This window comes from Ahaetulla prasina, chromosome 2, assembly GCF_028640845.1.
Source record: "Ahaetulla prasina isolate Xishuangbanna chromosome 2, ASM2864084v1, whole genome shotgun sequence".
Classification (NCBI taxonomy): Eukaryota; Metazoa; Chordata; class Lepidosauria; order Squamata; family Colubridae; genus Ahaetulla; species Ahaetulla prasina.
In genome coordinates this window covers 105,726,178-105,749,125 of record NC_080540.1, presented here as the reverse complement: position 1 = coordinate 105,749,125, position 22,948 = coordinate 105,726,178, and the positions used below count along the sequence as shown (strand labels likewise).

Sequence of the window (22,948 nt, the reverse complement as noted above, 5' to 3'; positions counted from 1 at the left end):
ACACAACCTCAAAATATTGTATTATAGTAGAGTATTTGTAATAGTTTCTTTTGTAATTAGCTTCCCATATATAATTGCCATGTTGAATTGATCAAGATGTTGCTTTGAAAACTTTCTCCCCTGGGCTCCTGCTTCTTTCTTGAATGACCTGGATGGTTTGATGGGCTACAATGTGATTTCTTTCCCTGTCCTAATTTAACACTTTTATGTAAGAGGCATGTAAGGAATTACATGTAGTCCTTGCATATTGACTACTTCTTCAACAACCATTCAAAATTGTGACAGTGCTGAGCAAATGGTACTTATTACCGGTCCTTAAAATTTCTGTAGCATCCTAGAGGTCATGTGATTTCAATTCTGGTGCTTGGCAACCATCTCACATTTAATATCACATGATCATTATTTGCAACTTTCCCTGCCAGTTTCCCACAAGCAAACTCAATGGGGAAGCTGCAGGAAAAGTCACAAGTTGTTCTGGTAATTTCTCCCAGCCTTGTCATACTCTCCATTCCTTGGTCTTCCTGTGTTTATGCACAGACTGCATGAGGCCTCCCAAGCTATCTGCAAGCTCATGCATGGTCTGTAGAAGCCCTTCCCAATCTTCCCCACACCAGCCCTTCCCTCCCCTTGTGGCACCCCTGGACTCTTAATTGGGACTTCTGCTTCTCATTTAATGACCCAGGCATTTTAAAGTTATGACAGCAACTGGAACGGCCAAGATTGTTGTTACTTTACTAAGCAATGAGGTCATTGCTTTTCCCAATTGTCATAATTTGAAGACTGCCTGTGCATTGTAGCTTCCTAGGCACCAATGTGAACATCCACATTTTAGAAAGCAGTAGAATTGTAAGATGTGTTTATAAAAGTATCACAGCATTGCAGAAAGACCTGGTACGTCTTATTCCAGAATGCCAAGCATGGAATAATACATTTAAATTACAGGAAAGTAGACTCTAATCGAATCTTGGAGGGTGGGGATCCTAACAAAGCAGCTGGATAGTGGAACCAATTGCTCTGAGAGATGGTAGCCTCCCCTTCATAGCTGAGTTCAACCAGAGGCTAGACGGACACATTTTTGGGATGCCTCAATTTGGATCTCTGCACTGAGCAGAAGAGGTGGACTTAATAATCTTTTTCTGCCTCTGTGATTCTTTGCAATCTGTCTTCCCTTTGTTTAAAAGAGGCTTTTCCTCTCACGTTAAGAAACAGAGGTTGCATCAGACAGGACACAAAGAGGTTGCTGAGTCAAAGGATTCATTCAGCTACTAAGAATCCTCAGCTAAAAGCCTGGAGCTTTCATTGGACAAGTGCTAAGTGGTGATTAAAACAATCTGCTCTGCTCAACCAGAGAGAAGTAACAGACAGAACAGATTAGTTTCCTTGCTGACTCCTTGTTCATTCCAGGAACATGTCTTGCAGGCATCCATTTATCATAATAATCTATGCCTAGCAACATTAGAAAGGGCAGAGCCATTCCTCTTAAAAGGAATGCTATAAATGTGGTGCACTTTGATTTGTACTGTAGAGCAGGGGGAGGAAGATGGAGATGGGTATTTTTAATCTGTAGCTTCATCCTTTTTGAGTGGGAAACAGAACTGTGATGATAAATGCCTTAAAAACATTTTTTGGGTTTTTTTGGTGGCTCCTTATCTTCAGATCTGCAGGATTACTGACTGGGAGGAACATAAATGTTTATACTTTATTTACCCAGCAGCAGTAGTTTCTGATATTGGAGTTCAGAAGGTTAACCTTCATATTTAAACTCATAAAAAATAGACAAAGATTTTCTTTCCTGTTTATTTCTTAAGAATCAACCATTTGCAATACTTGGCTCAAAGGTCCCAACAAATGATGGGATTTCAGGAAAGAGACCTGAAGCATGACCACACTATCTAACCTGGTACAATGAACAGATGCTGTCAGGGCCATGTTACAAATAACTTGTCCACCTATTATTCAAGGCTTTTTAGGTGATAGCTAGCACTTTGAATTGTACCTGGGAAGAGACTGAAAGCCAGTGCAGCTTGTGCAACAGCTGGCTAGCTTGGGCAAAATGTGGAGCACCCAGAAATACAGAGGCCACTGAATCCTAGAGTAGTAACTTCTAGGTAGTCTTCAAGGCAGTTCCATGTAGAGCACTTTGCAGGAATCTAGTCAGGGAGTAGCTAAGACACGAGTGACTGTGAGCAAAGCTCCTGAGTCTAGGAATGGGCACACTGGTCCATGAGATGAATTTATACAAAGGTTCTCCTAGCCATGTCTGCTACTAGGTTCTCGAATGGGAACTGCAGGTAAAGAGTGTCCTTATATCACCAGCTATCTGGGGGAGTGCCTCCCCATCAAGAGTCAAAGGTGAAACACTGTAATGAATGGAAATGTGGTTTTTAATGTTGAAATATGTCTAATAAAATTTTATTTTAAAAAAAGACTCAAAAGTGACAACTTAATGCACTTTTGAGGGGGAAGCAAAAACTCCCTCTGGTTTGCTACAGCCAGTTCCTTCTCATTCAGGCCCTTACAGCGAACACACTGGATTAAATGATCTGGAATATAGGTGTAGAGCTAAGTATCATCTGTCTATTGATGATGCCACATTCCATGCTGCAGCTTCATTTAGATACTAAATAGGAGAGGTGAGAAGATTGAGATACCTAATATAAGATAAGCCTGGGGCCCAACATCAACTGAAACTGGCCAACAAGGAAGGAGGAGAACCATTGTAAAACACTTTCTCTTACTTCCAACTGCCAGAAGGATACTATATAAAAAGCCACCAAGAAATCCAGGATGGCCAAGATGGGCCCACCAAGCCCTCCAGAAGTTATTCATAAATTGCCACCGATGCCATTTCAGTGCTGTAACTCAGCATGAACTCTGGAAAGGATCTAGATAATCCATTTCATAAAGGATCCCGAGTTGGCCACTTTCCACTCTCTCTACAAACCTCCCTAAAAAAGGAAGATCAGAGATTGGACTAAAGGGTGGCCTGTTTAGAAGGGCATGTACCATCACCTCCTTCACCATTATCTGCAAAGGGGCATTAATCGCTGCTTAGGTCCAATCACATGCAATTTCTTGGGAAGCCTTAACCAACCAGGAGCAGCATGGTCCAGAATACAGGTGGCAAAACAAACAGCAACAAGGACCTTGTATGCTACCTGAGAATTGGGTAGTTCAAACTTCTTTTAGATCACCAAGCCAAGACATGCCTTTGTTACTTTTACAGGGTCTGCCCAGCCAGTATCCAAATCAAAGTGAAACCAAGCAATTTTGTCTTGACGGATCCTAGCTGGAAGTTGAGGTTGTCATTCAATGGGTGCCAATATGTGGGAAATTAACTTTGGAGCATCTTAAAATTACTTAGCCCCAGAGGAAAGAAGCCAGATATAATTTCGTGCGTATCAATCACACACTGTTCTGAAATGTCACTGAGCAGCAAGATGTAGTTGGCGGCTGCTTCCAAATGGAACGTGTCCTGCTCTATTAACCAGAAGGCATTCTGTGCTGTGCCATTTTTTAAAATATACTTTAATTACAGGAAAGAAAGTGGAAAAAGTGCTGAGCAAGTACAGGAAAGTTCCAAATGGAGGATCCTTTCCACTCCCCATGAAATTCCATGCATATGTCAAGGCAAAAGCACAACTAAGATGCATTACCTGGAAGCTCTTAATGCTATGAAGTGAGCTGATACCTGTATGAGTACTTCCTCTCTTCCCCTGGGAAGTCAGTCACAGAAGTACAAAGAAAGCAACCATCTTGCAGACTATATAAAAAGATCATTTCATCTAAACAGCTTACAAGTCGAAGAGAGAAGAGATGAGAAACAAAACAATATTTGAGTTGGTTCAATCTTTTCTAAATGGGATTAAAAAGGCGCATGCAGCTTTATTCTATTTTTGCCTGACCGAGAAACATTTTACTCACCTCTGTCGGAAAGAGACAGGCATCTTCTAAACGAGGATCTTGACAAAAGTGAAGAGTGTTGCCATTCAGCACTCAAAGTCTTGTTAACTGCTTTTATTTTAATTTCTATTTTGGTACATGTTGGGAGCTCATGGCACAGTTCATTGGGGCATGGTTTTATTTAATTTCAACATGTGAGGACCTAACCTGTAAGTCAGCTGTAGCAATGACTTCATGGATTGGATAATCCGCTTCACCCAGGACCCTCCAAATTTGGCACTCGCCACTCTTTCAACAGCCCTCCCCCCTACTGCAGAAACCCAGTGAAGTCTGATGCAGGTCTTGAAGCAAAGGAATCTTTTAAATCCTTTTACTTGCCATCCTACTTCTCGAATTTCTTCACTTATATCTGAGTGGATTTTCTACCTGCAGGAGGAGGCCGTTTAAATCATGTAAACTGTGCCTTTATCTTAACTTCTCTTTTGCTATTTAGTAAGAATCCAAGGGCTTGTTCTCCAGGCAGACAATTTTATTTATTCCTTGTTGCTTGTATTTGGATGCCAGCTCATCAGAGGGAATAGATAGCTATCACCAGGCTTCCATATATCCCTTGAAACCAGTCATCTTTTACTTTTGTCAGGTTCAGTACCGTAGTGTTGAAAACAAGGTGGATTTGATTTACCATATTTTTCAGAGTATAAGACGCACCAGAGTATAAGACGCACCTTAGTTTTTGGGGAGAAAAATAAAAAAAAGCTGATTGGCAGGTAGATCAGGCCCCCCGGAATACCCCCAATCAGCTGTTTCCAGAGGTGAATTTTAGCAACAGGTTCCTTGGTTGTGAACTCTGTGCCTTGCTTTTTTCTTTTTTTGCTTTTTTTCTGCCTCTGGAACTTCTAAAACAGCTTCAGAAAAAAAAGCATCTGAAGCTCTGTTTGGGGGCTTCTTTTCTGAAGCTTCATTTCTGATGCTTTTTTCAGCCTCTGAAACCTCCATTTGAGAAGCTGGGCAGGGCTACATTTGGAGTATAAGACGCATCGAGATTTTCACCCTCTTTTTTGGGGAAAAAAGGTGCATCTTATACTCTGAAAAATACAGTAAATCAAGTCGATTTAAATCACAATTTAAATCATGTTTTAAATCACTAGTAAAAAGGCTTGATTTAAATCAACTCGATTTAAATCATAGTTTTTAAAGAGCAACTGTCATCTCTGTGCCGCACAGCTCCCCCTCTGACTGGCTGTTGACTCACCGACAGTCCCAATATTGAAGAATGTACAGCCTTAGGCTACATAATTAAGCTCCGTTTCATGCTGAATAAACTAAATTATTAATGTATCTTAAATAGAAAACTATCTTTAGATAGATTTTCACTCCAAAAGCATTTTATTGAAATAAATTTGATAAAAATAAAAAAAATCCAATTAAAAAAAATCCAAATTTAATTTTTTTAAAAAAATTAAAAATTATCAGTTTTTATCTGTCCTGGCTAAAAATAACCAATTAGTGCTCTCTAGCTGACCAATAAGAGTTGGGAGATTGGTGAAGAAAAGTAAAGCTAATAGAAAAAGGGCTAAGCAAAGCAAAAGGAGGTAGGATGAGATCCAACTCTATTTTGTTTTAGATAAAATGGTGCAGTCAGAAGAACGCTTGGCTTAGTCCTCAAACCAGATATACAAGAAGGCCAGGGGCAGATTGATCCAGAAGTAGTACAAAGAGTGCTTGTGAAGGAGGGGGATGCAACATTCATTTATTTAAATTTGGATTACTCATTTAGAGCATGACCCTGAAAGGAAAAGCCATCTCATGCCTAGGTTTATACATACATTTGTGAATGCCTTATAAGAACAAAGAAACCATCCACATTAACTTCGTTTGCTCCTTTGATTTCTGGTAAATCTTGTATTCCTTATTTCTTGGGAAACACCGTAAATGGGAAATCTCCCCAGGAAGACCTTGTGACTTTGGGATTTGCTCAAAGGCACAAGAAGTCTTATCAATTTTTTCAGCAGTCATTCTGTGGCTGTGAAAACCAATTGGGGGTGAGCTCCCGTTACTTGTCCCAGCTTCTGCTATCCTAGCAGTTCGGAAGCACGTAAAAAATGCAAGGAGTAAAATAGGGACCACCTTTGGTGGGAACGTAAAAGCGTTCCATGCACCTTTGGCATTTAGTCATGCCGGCCACATGACCACGGAGATGTCTTCAGATAGCACTGGCTCTTTGGCTTTGAAACGGAGATGAGCACCTCCCCCTAGAGTCGGGAATGACTAGCACATATGTGCAAGAGGAACGTTTACCTTTACCAGTGCTTTATTCTCTATGTCTCTCTGTGTACAATAAAAATGTTGTGCAAGAAGAAATGGGCAAGCGCAATTTTCATCAGGTTCTAGGGACAGACTATATGCTCACATTGCAAAGCTGAAAGGACCTGATTTCCTCACTCCTTCTCGTTTAGTCTCCCTTACCTCCAGCAATATCCTGAATCTGCCAAACATTCTTCCTCCTTGCTTATCTGTAGTTGTCTTCTGAAAACTTCAGAATTCTTCAGATCTGTGGCTATACCCCAGTACATGAGGGCTACAAATGGATCTAGATTTGAAGACTTTTTTTTCCTATCAGTGAGGATAAATTGGAGAGATGAGCTTAGTTATAGGTAGGACTGATAAATGTAGCAACAGATCAGGGGTGAAATCCAGCAGGTCCTGACAGGTTCTGGAGAACTGGTAGTGGAAATTTTGAGTAGTTCGGAGAACCCGCAAATTCTACCTCTGGCTGGCACCAGAGTGGGATGGGAATGGAGATTTTGCAGTATCCTTCCCCCGGAGTGGGGTGGGAATGGAGATTTTGCAGTATCCTTTCCCTGCCATGCCCACCAAGCCACGCCCACAGAACCAGTAGTAAAAAAATTGGATTTCACCCACTGCAACTGATGCTCTTCTTAATTGTTTGGTGGCTCAGAGCACATCCAGAAAATCAGATGAATGTGAGGGAAATATTCTCAAAAAGAGAATAAAGCGAGTTTTACTGTTCTACTCCTGCATTTCATATTTTTTTCTGATTTTTAAGATTGTATCAGAAAACAAAGTGGCTTAATAAGAGAAGCTTTGCCTGATGTAGTTCTTGTATGTTGCGTGTTCCAAGTTCAGGACCGACGCTGATCCCATCTTTGCCACAGAAGAGTCACTTTTCTCCCCTTGAGAAAAGTGTTCTCTAAACATTCTGAGGTTCCTAGAAGCCCAAAGTTGATACCAGGATTTTCAATATGAGTTTGATAGTTTCCTGTTACATTAGCCAAGCTTGGCCAGAATAATGAAGCAACAGAGCAACTGTTTTTGTTTTGAGCTTCACTTTGTTATGGCCAAATTCTGTGTGTGTGTTTGTGTTTGTAGCCTACTGAGATGTTGGTTTTGTTTCAAGGTTTTCCTAATTTTGGCAAAACCTTTCACTTTTGTTATTTTCTTATGAAAACCAGACAGAAGAAAGCATTAACTAGTATACTTTTGACCTTTCAGACAAAAGTGAAACAAAGCACAAAAACAATCTTGAGATGGGTCTTAAAACACCCAAATCCCTGTAGTGCATTTGGGGGGGGGGAAATCTTCTGATTTTAGCCTTTCTCCATTATCTTTCAGGGCTCATAAAACACATGGCTTATTTTAGTTGCTGAGGGCACTGGGTGGAGGAAGGAAGCTGCTCTGTGAAGTTTGCTAATGTTTTATCTGCTGCCTTAAATCGGTGTCGGCAAACCTATGGCACGCGTGCCGGAAGCGGCATGCAAAACCACCCCGCGAAGAATGCGCAGCCTCACTGGCTCCTATTCCATGTTCCTGTGATCACACACGCGCCGGTCAGCTGGTCATTGTGCGCACGGGAGTGGCGGAACCCAGAAAAGCAGCATTCCGTCACATATGCACAGGCCAGCATCCGGTCTTCCAGGTTGATGTTGCGCACATGCACGATGGCCAGCTGTTCGTTGGGCACGCTTCCATGCCGGTATCCAGGTGTTCAGGTGCCGGCTCACACATGCGCAATGAACTGCCACTCTTCCAGGTATCGATGCTCCCGCGTGTGTGAAGGCCAGCGGGGCCGCATACCTCGTGGGATGGTTTTGTGTACCACTTCCGGCATGCAGGCCAGCATGTGGGCACATCTAAAGGTTCGCTGTCACGGCCTTATATCTTGTTGAAAGTCTGAGAAACAAAAACAAATAAAGAAAAACCCTGTCTCCCTTCACCCTGCTTGTAAGCGTAGTGGAGAAAGACATATTACATTCAGTACGTTTAAGAAGCTAGATCAAAAGATAACAGATATATTAAACCAAAAGCTGTTATGCAGGAGTCCCGAGTCTCTGGTTTGCAGCTGGTTGGGAACCGGACTGCACAGGGGTGGACAAGTGTTCAGAGCTCCATTTGTGCTTATGTGGGATTAGGTTGTACACACAAAACCATCCCCACTCCCTGCCACCATTGCCCACTATTGCCACCACCACTGCCGTTCTTACAGCGCTGGAAGGGTTGGGGACCACTGCTGTCCTGAAAAATCTAATTAAAGGCCACATAGTAGTCCATAAAGCACAAGCAAATATCCTTTTTCTGCTTTCTTAATCTCACCATACATTGGCTTGAGTCCCACACCCTTTTCTGGAACCCTTGTATTATTTGCACTTCTCAGTCTAGTGACGGCTGTATTCTTCTTTGTAAGAGCTAGAGCAGAACTTTGCTTAGGTAAGAAATTAGTGCAATGGCTCAGTAATTTGCATAATTCTCTTGCTGGTCTCTTTTATATTCAATATAAGCATCGGGTTTTTTTCCAGTCCCCAGGCCACACAGTCTTGTTCCTTGTTTGTTGACAGGCAGCTGTTAACATCTTAACTGGCTCATCTCCTGCAGTTTTAAACATAGGTATGCAGATATAATTATGCAAAGTCAGCATACAGCATCCATTTTCAACATCCGGAGGAAGCGGTTCCCGGAGTAAAAAAAAACATTCCTAGCAGCTATAAAGTAAAATATACTATGTGAAAAGTATTGGTATAAATGCATTCTGTAGAGCTGGATGTTATTTTAGAACATTTCTTTGAAAAAGTTAATGTTTAGGTTAGAAAGCAAAGCCTATATTAGACACACTTTTATTGGTCCAGCTATAAATAATCACCTCTATACATTCCATTTGGGCAACTATTACAGGAGATGAACATTGTTTAAGATATTAATCCTGGTGGACCAATAGAATCTTAGAGAATCTTTTATGGGAACAGCAAGCCTGTGGTTTATGTGAAATGGAAAGAAAAACATTCTGCCTTCAGTTCCTTTGTTTATTTTTATATATGTCTACTGAGTGCTGAACTACTGGTGTCAGAGTATTAAGTCATTTGGAAGGTAAAGTGAATCAGAGACAAATGCATGCAAAATGTTGCAATTAAAATGTTGTAGAACTTAAACACCAACAAAATGGTATTTAGTGGCTTGGAAAGCAGGGAAGAAGAGTATCTGTAAAGCACATTTGGACTAGCATATTCACTTTTTGGCAGATTGGTTTTCACAAACAGTGGATAGACAATATGTAAATTAGTACGCTCTCTGATAGACTTATCTGTCCTCAAATGGATATATGACTTGTTCCGTAATATTTTCCAAAAGTCAACTTTGAGATTCCAAGATCTAAATATTTCTGGAAGGGAGGATCAGTAATTATCAAGCTTCCACAGCCATATGACAATAGACTTTTGACTTGTGGGTCCCTTCACAATCCTTTTTGGTCTGTGGTCAACACATATAGCAGCCATTTCTGTAAAATTCATATAACTCACGTTGCCAGGAAAGTATTCTTCGTATATCATTCTACAGCTCCCAGAAAAATACACATCCCTTATTTTTCCCCCTCTTGTTTGTACTTTTGTAGAAAAGCAATAGAAGGTGTTTAGGAAGCAGCAAAAGGAAAGGGATGGCTGATTTGTGCCTTCTTGTGTCAGGATGTTTCAGAAGAAAATCAAAAGAATCTCTTTGAAAAAATGAAAAATCTTTAAGCATCCCATTGGCAACAAATGTGCAGAACTATATACTGTAATTCAAACAGTCAGTGATTGGACTACATTGTAGGTCTAAATTTTTATTTCCTGACTCTTGGAATAAATCCACTTTCATTCAGATTGACAAAGCTATTTCATTGTCTTACTGATTTTGATTTTTCTTTCTCCTCAGTGAACCAATTGGAAAGAAGAGATCTGGTAAGGCCATTACTTGTACTTTTCCGCTTAATACTTATCTCTTTTCAAACTCTTTTGATCTGTTACAAAATTATTTGAATTTGTATTGGCCATTAGAAAGCTTGTCTGATCTATATGCTTTTTGAACCATCTCTAAGAAAAACTAAATGAATTCTTCCCAAATTGCGACTTGAATTTACCTTTTACCATTTTATTATCCCTATTTTGTTCCACTTTCAGCATGGAAGCTAATGCAAGGCAGAAATGCATATGCCAAAAATAAAAGGTGTTCATTGTTGGTAGACATATCTTCCTGAACTTGAAAATCCAAATTGACGTACAGTTAACCTCCCTAATACTCTCCCTTCCTCATGGCCATTCTGCATCATTTTTGTTCTTTCATCAGGACTTATCCAGAGAACGGCTTCTGATCTTCTGAGAGGTAGTAACAGCAAAACATAACTACTTGAGACTTAACTTTCTTTCCTTACCGCTGAGCAACACTTGCTGCTTCTCTTGGGTATTCTGATCAGTCATGGCTTTGTAGGACTACTGCTTCCTTCTGGGTTGAGCGTGGGACCAAAAAATAAGAATTAAAAAATCCACACTGTACAACAGTTAATAAAACCCCACCTGCTTGATTTTTGGCTAACTAGGTAGCAACTGTTCTGCTTTGCTGGTGGCGGCCTCAGTACTCTGGTGATAATCTGGGAAGAAATTTCATCATAGGTTGAATGAAAACAACCTGGGAGATCTGGTGAAAAATAGTATGGTTAAATTGGATCTGGATAAATGACCACTGTTTTTTGTGTGTGTGTGCATTCATTTTTATGATGAATACAGATGATGAAAACGTCTAATGCCTAATCACAGGATTGAATTACATGTGATTAATCTGAATAAGCCTATCTCTGATTATTCATAATTTTACATTCTTTTTATTTATTTATTTATTTATTTATTTATTTATTTATTTATTTTTTATTTGTCACAACAGTATATATAAGCATAAGCATGAAATAACTATACGAATTTGATACAATCAAAGGGAACACTAGGACTGGAACGGTAGGCACGCTTGTGCTCTTATGCACGCCCCTTACAGACCTCTTAGGAATGGGGTAAGGTCAATAGTAGATAGTTTTTGGTTAAAGCTTTGGGGATTTTGGGAAGAGACCACAGAGTCAGGTACTGCATTCCAGGCATTAACAACTCTGTTACTGAAGTCATATTTTAATATTATTTTAATATTATTAAAATGTGCCATTGTCTTTTGAGGTCTGGCTTACAATAAATAAATTAACATCAGAATTAAACCGGAATCATTCTAAAAAAGAAAAAAAAACAGTGTTTTAAAAACTGCTCTTATGGTTCTGGGAAAGGCAACCAAGGGGTGATGTTCTTGACTTGAAGTGCATTTCCAGGAACTGTGGCTACTGCAAAGGCTTGGCTCTGATTCAGCATGAACCATGCCCCAGCAGCTGCAGGGAAAACCGCTCAGAGCATCTCAGTAATTGGGGATCCTGTAAAAGGAGATTCTTGCTAGCAACGTGGACCCAAATTGTCTTGGACTTTCACTCAGAAACATCTTGGTAGCTATTGCAGGATTTTTTAGCACAAGTGAATTCTACCAGAGGCCAGCCTGGTCACTGAGTTCTTTACCCACTGGAAGTTCCAAAGCAGGAAGTAAGGCAGCCCCGTCCATGTAAGATTCATTACAGTAGTCAAGCCTGAAGGTATTCTGATACATGCACTGCAGTTCTAAAACCATATTTATCTTCCAGGAAGGAACACGGAGCTGAAGCAAATAAAAGGCCATTTCCACCATGTGAAAAACTAGGGAAAATTCAAATGAGAAGTGCCCCTAATTTGCAATTGTGATCCTCTGAGGGGGCAGTGGTGTGTGTGATGTATTTGTAACAGAGAAATTTAGCACCTCCCTGGCATTATGACACTTCATAATGAGCAGCTCCATATTATCTGGATTCAGCTTCACTTTATTTATTCTTCCACCCATTAACAACAGCAGACAGGCACTTGAGGGAGCTGTGCCATTAGCTGCAGCTATTGCAGAGAAATAGATCTGGATGTCATCAACATACTGATCGCAGGCATCTTCCAGTGGCTTCATCTGCATGAATGAAAGACAAGAATGAGAGATAGCAAGAGCCCTATTATATAGATAGCTTCTGTTTCAAAGAGTGATTGTCTCCAGGGAATGCCATGTGAAACCTGTGTGAGAGAAACAGAGCAAAGCAGCACTTTTATTTCTTTGATCTCTTGGGTGATCCAAAAGATTAGGTTATGATGGTCAATGACATCAAAGATATTGAGAAGTCAAGAATAATCCATAGAGTCACATTCTTTCTTACAATCCCTAAACAAAAATTGGCCACTGGTCAATCTTAATTTGCAACCACTTGTGAATTGATTTGAAGTAGATCAAGTTATGGTAATATTCTTTCAGGATTGCCAGAAGGTGAGAAATTAGCACTCTGAATTATTTTAATATTTTTAAACTATAGTTTATTATTTGAATTATTTTAATATGTTTAAACTATAATTCAAACTGGATTATATTTGCCCATTTTTGAAGAGGCTTTTTTATCCAGGCTTTTTTATCAGTTGTTTAATAATTGGTTCTTTGAAGGCATTTTACTTTCCCTCAGAGCAAGATTTACAATGTTAACTAAAGCATTTCTATTAACTTGTTAGTTGGAAATGCAAATTAGATTGGACAAGGATTATTTATTTTCAGGAGACATCAAAAATTAATTTAAATCAATTATTACCACATGTTAAAAATGTATAGCCTAATAGGCTATAACCAATTAGGTATATAGCTGCTGGAAATACTAAAAACTTAATGAAGTGAAAATCCTCTTCAAAGTATCTTAATGGAATCAAAAATTACTCCCAAATAGTATAAAAATTGTTGTCTTTGAAAGGAATCTTAGGACTCAGTTCCTGAGCTTTATATCTGTCAGTTTTCTTTTGACTAGTGATTTAGTTTTGTCCATCAATAATTAAAAAGTATTTAAAATCTTATTTCTAGAAATAGGTCATTTAAAATCTTGCCTTTAGAAATGTGTCATTGAAGTCTTCTCCAACACTAAATGGTGGTGTCAGTTCTTTTTCCCAGTAATGTTCATAAATAAGAGGTATATAAACATATAAATTTACATCTGTAAGCTACCTAGAGTCACCATGAGAAGTTGGGCAGCCATATAAACTTTCTTAACACATAAAAATAAATAAAATAAAAAGAATGTATTCTTGTATAGATCTGTTGTCCAAAACTCGTACCAAACAATGATAGCAAATGTTTGGGTATGTAGAAGAATCGCCATTTCTTTAAATAATATGCCTCAATGCAGTGAAGTCAATGAATTGCATAGTTAAGAGAATTTCTCCATAAGGTTCTATGACAAGTCACAGTTTTCCTAAACATTCATTTAGTTTCCAAAGCATGTTTTATTTGACAGTGTTGGGGAAATCACAGCTTGACTCAAAAGTCTGAAAAAACCTCAACTGTTGTGCTATGTCTAAATTATATCATTTAATTTTATACATATTTTAAACAATATAATGATAATGTAATTAAAGAATGTAAATTGAAAACTAGTTGTTGATCTTTTTCTCTGGTAGTATCTCTTCTGTATACTTATTACTCCTTGAAATAAGTTATCAATGACTGTGTCACATTCATTTTCTAATGTTGTGGTTCTTTATTTTAACTTGTCATGCAATGTTGATAATGTTTGTTCTTGCAACCAGTGGTGGGTTGTTGTTGTTTTTTTTGGTCAGATTTATATATCTTCTTCATGTCTAAATACGTCTACATTAGTCTTCGGCTTTGGAGCTCAGTTTAAATGCATTTTGGACAAAATAGCTTTTATCTAACCCAGATATTTGTAGAATAATGCTGCTTTCCATATAGCTCTTTGATTAAATTTAGTAACCACTGCAGCCAATCCTGACTCATTTTGCTGCTTCTGAGGAGCCAAAAATAGTATGTCAATTTAAGAATCTCACACTTATCCCAGAAAATGGCCATTTTTTCCCCCTGCAAATGTATTTACTGTTTAGTGTTTGGGAATGATTGTCTTGGGAAGAAGAAAAAGCTGCTGAAAATAAACTCGAGCTTTTTCCACTCTGTGCTTTTACTGCGTTGTGATGATGGCTGTAATAGGCAGTTTGGAGGTGCCAGAGCTGCATGTTAAAGCTGCAAATAGCCCCAGGATACTGTGAGTAATTATATAGGGAGTTGGGGACAGGAAAAAGACTTTCTTCTCTTTTCCTGCAGTTGTTTGCCTTCTGCTGACCTCATTCTTTAGCCAAACCAGAGAGGCAGTTAGCAAGAGGCAGGAGATGGACCCTCCAGTCATCATTGTTCTGGACGTTAGATTTGTCTCTTTGTAGCAGTTTCCTCCATTTATCTTTCAGAGACAGGACACTATAATTAGAAGCAACTATGCCTCTGCCATACTCGCCTTGAATATCATAGACCCATGATAGTAGAATCTCATAGTTTCCATCTTGGTGATATCCAGTTGTGTTAGACAATTTCCAACCAACAGGACTCCCAGTCATATCTGGAATATACCTGAGAATATACTGAGAAACCAATAAAATAAATGATTTCTTATTTTCAAAGTCTATATTTACGTTCATGGGAAGATGTATTTAACCGTAAATCTTCCCAGGACTGATCATGCAGTCGTGTACAAGTTAGAGTGGTGCAGCCATAAACTGGCACTGTTAATCTGCCTGTACTGTACAGTTAGGCTATTCTTTCTACAAAATATTCTTTTTTTTTAATTTGCATTTATATCCCGCCCTTCTCCGAAGACTCAGAGCGGCTTATACTATGTCAAGCAATAGCAATAGTCTTCATCCATTTGTATATTATATACAAAGTCAACTTATTGCCCCCAACAATCTGGGTCCTCATTTTACCTACCTTATAAAGGATGGAAGGCTGAGTCAACCTTGGGCCTGGTGGGACTTGAACCTGCAGTAATTACAAGCAGCTGTGTTAATAACAGACTGTCTTAGCAGTCTGAGCCACCAGAGGCCCTATTCTTGTCTTTTCCTGCTGCTGGTTTAATCATGATGTCTCTGATAAATTTTCTTCATAGCATTGATGTGCCAAAGCCAATTTTTTGCACCAGTTAAGGAATCTGGCTTTTGTTGTTGTTGCCTTCATTCCTTTTTCTTATTTGCACAAAAACGGCTTCTTTCCTTAGAATAGAATTTTAGATCAGAGTCTTTAGTCCCTGACCATCATGGACACTGAAATTTGCAAAGACCTTAAACTTACATAATTTTCTATAGCAAAGCAATGGCAATAACTTTTAGGTTTATATATTGCTCCATAGCACTTTACATCATTCTCTAGCTAGTTTACAATGTAGAAGCATTGTTTTGCATATTATCTCCAACAATCTGGGCCCTCATTTTACTGACCTTGGAATGATGGAAGGCTGAGTCAACCTTGACCCTGCCCGTCCAGATCGAACTCCAGGCTGTGGGCAGAGGTTGCTTGCAAGTGCAATACTACACTTTAACCATGGCTCATTCCTATATAAGGAATAAGTCGAAATAATAATATGTCTTCATTTCACTTATATAATATAATCCTCTAGCAATCGTATGTGGTGATGCTCTCAATGAGGGAGAAGCAGCATTCATACTTCTTCTTTACTGGAAGAAGTTACCTGCAGATTATTCCACCATAATTACGCACAGATTTTATCAATGTAAGTTAAAACCTGTCTTCATCATTGTTATATCAGTACAGAAGTGCTGCGGATGATATAGTCACTAGAGTGGCCAAAAAGAATATACAAACAGTGCCAAAATTTTAAGAGACATACATAGAAATTATTTCTAACCAACAAACTGGGATTGGCCCATCCCGCTTGCTTCAGCAGAAAAGGTCTAGTTCAGATCCCATCTGCTGAAGAAGTTTAGTTGGCAGGGTCCAGGAGAAGAGCCTTCTGCTGTAATTTCTACCCTTTGGAACATTCCCCCACTGGAGTTGAGGTCAGCCTCCACATTCCTGGCCTTCTGGAAGAGCTTTAAAATCTGGCTCTATTGGCTGGCCTGGGCCCCTATGGGGCAATCTATGCCAGGACTGGCAGATGGGATAGAATGAAAAATCCCCACCCTTATGTTGTCTGTTCTTTTGGTTTTTAGTTTCTCGTTTAATCTTTTCACTTTAACCATTTCATATTTTTTTTTACCTTTTATCATTTTGTAAGCCACCTAAAGTCACTGCAACAGTGAGATAGACAGCATATAAATTTAATAAATAAATAAACCTATTCCTCAAGAATGTTCTGATTAAAGGACATTTCCTTCCCCTTAAAGCAAAGGCTATTTACTGCTAAAATCAGGCATATTTAATATTAAATAGATAGTAAATATACTTCTAAAATAAACCAAATATTCAGAGTATGCCTTTGTAGTCAGGACAAGCATTACCTTCAAAAGTATTGTCACACATATCCTGTTTCCCCAAAAATAAGACCCAACCAGAAAATAAGTCCTATCATGATTTTTCAGGATGCTTCTACTATAAGCCTTACCCCCAAAATAAGCCCCAGTTAAGATTGTCAGCCAAATGGGTGCATTTAGTACTGTATTTCTCAAAAAATAAGAGCTAACCAGAAAATAAGCCCTAACAAGTCTTTGGGAGCAAAAATTAATATAAGACCCGGTCTTATTTTCAGGGAAACACAGTAATACCCTGATCTGGGAATAAAATCTAACTGAAAATTAACTGAAAATTAACAAACATTGTGCATAGGATTGGGCTGCCAAGGAATCCATGATCCCACTGACTTCTGCTTTATTTCACGTCAAATTTCTTGCTGAAGTAAAACTTAATATAAAGGCCCTATTTGACAAGAGAAATACTTGTACAATATCGTCTTACTAACGTAGCTCAGCCCGCTTTTTTCCTCTAAAGTTGAAAAAGGAAACGCTTTTTTCTGGTAACTCTGCTGCCCCTTAGTGGTTCTGAATTTCCAGATCCTGGATTTTTGCATATGCACTATTGAAAGCTTCCTTCTTTACGTGAATATGTTGAATGTTTTCTAGGCCTTATGGGTTTTTGGTTACATTATCCTCTGGGACTCCCCTCAGATGGCAGTTAAGGTGATAATTTGGTATGTGAAGGAAGAGCTTTTCTTAGTTTTCTTTACTTAGGTGTTTCTAGCCTAACAAAAAGAAGAATTAGTGTGACATGGCAGAGGTCTTTCAATATTTCAGGGGCTGTCACAGAGAAGAGGGGATCAACCTATTCTTCAAAGCACCTTAAGACAGGATAAGAAGTATCATATCGAAGATTATAAGAGAGATCCAACCTAGAATTAAAGAGAACTTTCCTGACAATGAGAACACTTTAAACAGTGGAACGTCTTGTTTCCAGAAGTTGTAGGTGCTCCATCACTGGAGGTTTTTAAGAAGATATTGGATAGCCATTTGTTTGGAATGGTATAGGTTCTCCTACTCAAATGGGGGATTAGACCAGATCTCCAAGGTCTCTTCAAACTCTGTTATTCTAAATTCTAAGCTATGCGCTTAATTGGAAAAACTAGCTTCATTTTGAAAGGGTTGTGGTGCTTGTGGCTTTAAACCACATCCTCCGGAAGTACAGATCTGTTGCTGTTGCTGGGCCAGATGGAGTGACCACAGGAAATGAAATCAAATAGTTCCATTTAGCATACACAAACCCAATGTAAGGCAAGAGTTACCCTCCCCTCCCTTTAATACAGATTTTTTTTCTGTTGAAAATGAGGTATCCAAATAAGTTTAATTACATTGGAAATATCCTGTTATTACATACATTTGAAATTCCCTTCTATTTTTAAACTCACTTTGATAAATTATTCATTTTAGCTAATACGCTTAATGACTTTGGAAGTTTTAATTGATTTCTTCCCAGCCTAATTTGTACTCCAACTAATTCAGCAAACCTTTGAGTCAATGGAAGGTTTTCAGAAATCAGATTTCTGCTTTTAAGTTTTTTTTAAAAAATCTTGCTTTTTTCCTGCTTATCTATCCATTTACAGTATGATATGAGTCAGGGTTAATGTCTCAATCTGGTTCTCTAGTTTTTGTTCTTGTTCTGGTTTTATTCATTGTCTTTGTTGATTAATAATGTGCTGACTGATGTGTGTGTGTGTGTGTGTGTGTGTGTGTGTGTGTGTGTGTGTGTGTTTTCTGAGGTTTTCGCGGGTGTTTGTATGTAGGTCTTTGGTTATTCGGGTTTTCTCCCGCGTAAAATTGGAAGTGTCTTGGCGACGTTTCGACAAAGTCTCATTCGTCATCTTCAGGCTGGTTGCCAAGACACTTCCAATTTTATGCGGGAGAAAACCCAAATAACCAAAGACCTACATACATACATACATACATACATACATACATACATACATATATATAAAAAGTTAATGCCATTGCTTTTGTTCATTTCACCATCCTGGCCAACCCAGGAATTAATTCTGCAACTGAAAACCTGAGCATTCAGTTAGAAAGGTTTACTCACAAATTTCAACAGTTGTCTTCCCTCATCTGCTTTACCTAATCCACACTGGATTCTAAGATGCACGTTTTCTGAGCCAAAAAAAGAAAAAGAAAGAAAGAAAATAATTAATTTTCAATATATTACATCAATGACCAAGTGTGCTGTCTTGTTTCCTACAATATAGCTGGAGATTTGTCATCTGCTGATCCCATGGTGCTGGAACAATATGTGGTGGTGGCTGATTACCAGAAGCAAGAGAGCTCTGAAATTAGTTTGTGTGCTGGCCAAGTTGTGGACATAATTGAGAAGAATGAATCTGGTAAGAGTTACTAATAGAGGAGTCCAGAAAAAGCTATTTGTAAAAAAGGATCTCTTGTTTCTTATAACTTCCTAATATACTTTGTCTAAATGTGTTCTAATGAGGATACATTTAGACAAAGGGATGGCCTGCATAATAGATGTCATGTTTGAAAGCAACTTAGTAAGATTTTATCCAAGCTCCATTTCACAAATCCCTTGTCTACATTTCTAAATTTGGGGACACGCTATCTAGAACCCAGCTTTCTATTTTGAAATTTCCATATTAGTTAAATAAAAAGAGCGCCTCCCAGCTTTTGTGTGTGTGTGTGTGTGTGTGTGTGTGTGTGTGTGTGTGTGTGTGTGTGTGTGTGTTAAATGCTTCTTCTAGAATTATCATAATTCAGCAACTTCATACATCCGTGTCTGGATTTGGATGTACTTTGTTTTTCAGAAAAAATAAACAGTAACACTTGTTTTGCCTGTTTAAATCAAATAAAGAATGGGCTATGAAAGTTATTTTGGATTTGTGTTTTAACATAGGGAAACTTTGAATACATTATTTTGCTGGCAAAAGAATCCTATAACAAAACATATTAGTCTCTATTTTAATAGCTTTTATGTAAATTGCTAATCTTGTATTGCTTTAATGCTATGCAGAACTGAAATGACTTCCTAGTTTTTCACTCAGTCATTTAAATATCCACTCTGAATAGAGTTTGAATTATGAATTCACATAGGAAGAACACAGTAAATGGATTGCTGTATGAATTAAATTGGAGTTATTATTCAAGCATAAAGAAATAAAGGAAAATCTACAGAAATAAAACGATCTATTTCCAATATTTCATAATGCTCTCTCAGCATACTTTCTCAATTCAGAGAAAGGCCATGGAAAAATAGGTAACCGCCTACTTATGATAGCAATAGCACTTAGACTTATATACCGCTTCACAGTGCTTTACAGCCCTCTCTAAGTGGTTTACAGAGTCAGCATATTGCCCCCAACTATCTGGGTCCTCACTTTACCAACCTCGGAAAAATGGAAGGCTGAGTCAACCTTGAACTGGTCAGGATTGAACTGCTGACATTCAGTAGCATTAACCCACAATACTGCAGTCTAACCACTGCGCCACCACTGCTCTTATAATCACAATAAAGGCAAGAATTTCAGTTGCTAAGCAAGTCATTTGTTAAGTAAGTCACGTCCAATTTTATGAACTTTTTCGCGACGGCTAAGTGAGTCTCGGCAGTTGTTAAGTTAATCACTTATGGGAAATTGACTGAGGAAGTTGCAAATGCTGATCACATGACTCTGGGATGCTGCAACTGCCATAGATATATGTTGGTTGCCAAGGGCTTGAATTTTGATCATGTGACTTCTAATTCACTGCTTCAGCATCCAATGAGGCAATATTTCCTGAGGCAGCAATCTTGCACTTTGAATTCTGAAGAGACCGATTGAAACCTCCTTTAGTAGATTGAAATTGAGCGGTACAAAAAAGTGACACTTTCTATCATTTCTACAAGTGCATAACAATAGTTCTAATAGACAGCAATTAAAAGTGGGGAAAAGTGAAATGAAGTACCCAGCACGTCAGCATACCTTTTTAGTGCCTACCTTTATTTTCACTTACTTTAATAGGATTTTGTTCGTAAGGAGAAAAGTCGTATGCGGAAGGGCAGTACAGTATTGATCGCCTAATTCCAAGGGACCTCAGCATGCCTCTCATTTTCTTAATTGGAAATCAGACCGCAGAAACTGATGTGATCCACAATTAGTATGGGACTGGGATGGAACATTCCATGATGGGCTGGTGTTGCATAATCCTCTCTACAATGGATTGTGACTCTCCACTTAACTCTTCTTTTCCTTATGTTTAGGCTGGTGGTTTGTAAGTACATTGGACGAACAAGGATGGGTTCCCGCAACATGCCTAGAAATCCAGGATGGTGCCCAGGATGAATTTTCAATGCAAACTGAAGAAGGTGGGAGTAGATCCAGATACTTTCAGAATAGCCCCAAATTGTTTTCATATTATAGGTTTTGGTGGTGCTTTAAGCCGATATAAAATATTCAGGATAATTTTCACAGAGAAAATACACTAAATACTTAAGTGCCAAGAGAGTACTTCCAAGGAAGTCCCTATATGGGGTGGGGTTTTTTTGCACATAGCAAGTTGTCATGAAGATTGAAATCATTTAGTTTGATATTTTTGGCAGAGGAGACTGGTTTGTTAGGGGCTCCTTCTTCATAAGCTGTCGCACTCAAGTGTTTTTCCATTCAAAAGCCATGCCAGACTTTGGCTTAGAAAGCCCAGGTAGACCTTGACTTACAACCACAATTTAGCCCAAAATTTCTGTTGCTAAGTGAGACATTTGTTAAGTGAGTTTTGCCCAAATTTACAACTTGTTAAGTAAATCATTGCGCTTGTTAAATTAGTAATATGGTTGTTCAGCAAATCTGGCTTCCCGATTGACTTTGCTTGTCAGGACAGAAAAGGTGATCACATGACTCCGGGACATTGCAGCCATCATAAATGTGAGTCAGTTGCCAAGCATCTGAATTTTGATCACGTGACTTTGGGACTGCTGTAAGTGAAAAATGGTCATAAATCACTTTTTCAGTGATGTTGTAACTTTGAACAGTCATTAAACCAACTGTTGTAAGTCAAGGACATCCTCTATTAATGCTCAAAAAACAAATAATAATAAACAAATGAACAGTTCATGCTTATCCCAGGGCATAGAATCTGAAAAATAATTATACTCAGGTGACTCTGAGAACACAGAAGAACCTCCAACGATTCTCTAAATGAATGCAAGTAACCTTCTGTCTACAAGGAATATAAATTCTTCCCTTCCCCACCATTGAGTCAGAGCTGAAGAAGCTTCTTGGATGAGAAGCGAAATGTTTTCAAAGAAAAACTAGGAAGTCCAGTTGCCTCTTGAAAAAAGCACCTTTTGGTCATGACCTGGATGACTGATAATCTCCATAGATACTTCGAATGTTTTTTAAAAGTGCTTTTGGAGGCAATTTCTACAGTAACCCATATTTTCATGAAGAATGTGCATGAACATGAATTATTAATTGAGTGACTTTTTTTAATGGACTGATATGGAGGAAGGCATCTTTTGTTGAGGAAAATTCCGCACTGAACAGGAGTTTATTTTATTCAGGAATAAGGGAGTAAAGTCCTAATAATAGAACTTATTAAAGTAATGCAACTGTTAGAAATTGCCGTGGAAGTTTGATTTGCTATCTACAAGGTCAGTTGCATTGAGGTGGCTAAAACTGAAGTTTTACTTCTTCTTTGTTTAATTAAAAAAAAACCGAGATGCATTGTAGCGTAGCCTTTTAAATCAAATTGCTCAAGTCTGCCATATACCTGGGAGGAAACAAGATGTATGTATATAACTCTAAACTATCTTGTGTGTTGAACAATCTTAACTGAGATGTATTAGGTAAATCATGGTTAAATCATTGCTTAGTGTGGTATGTGGATCATGTCATTGTTAACCTTATTAGAGCATTAAATCTTCTTTTTAAAAAGGTCAACTTTCCCCTCCTTATATCCTGTTTTGTGCCTTTCCTGCTTCCCCAACATGCTCATCTCAGTCTCATGGAGATACTGGTCTCTTCCCAGACATGTGGGTCGTCGTCGGACTCTTGGGGACTTGTACACCAGTGGATGGGGTCAAGGTGGATGTTGTGGAGATCTCTTTGTGCCTTCTTCTTCTGTGCTTTGGACTATCTTTCTCTGTGTTTGCATGTGCTGTCCACTGTGGCCCATTGTTGCATGCAATTTGTTTCTTATTGATATCCAGAGTGTCTATTTCCTTAATACATTGCTTATTGTAAATCTGTTAAATCTGCTTACACTTGAGTATGTGTGTCCTCCTTTCCATTCCCTTGAAACTACTTTGAGATCCTGATTGTGACAATTTCTACTCGTGGGTAAATTGTATTTTATTTGATCCTAACCGAAGTTAAATGCATTTTTATCTT

General features: G+C 38.6%; 1 protein-coding gene across 2 annotated transcripts in view; it reads left to right on the top strand.

The window, feature by feature from the left end:
- The window catches only part of SH3PXD2B (SH3 and PX domains 2B), a 114,217-nt gene that overhangs the window by 70,782 nt on the left and 20,487 nt on the right, over positions 1-22,948 (top strand). The window contains exons 5-8 of one of the 2 annotated variants that reach the window (XM_058171304.1): positions 10,105-10,130; positions 10,516-10,551; positions 18,827-18,961; positions 20,824-20,928. In XM_058171304.1, the coding sequence (XP_058027287.1) occupies positions 10,105-10,130; positions 10,516-10,551; positions 18,827-18,961; positions 20,824-20,928 (302 nt within the window). The remainder of the gene's footprint in view (positions 1-10,104; positions 10,131-10,515; positions 10,552-18,826; positions 18,962-20,823; positions 20,929-22,948) is intronic. The other variant, XM_058171305.1, reaches the window with a different exon arrangement.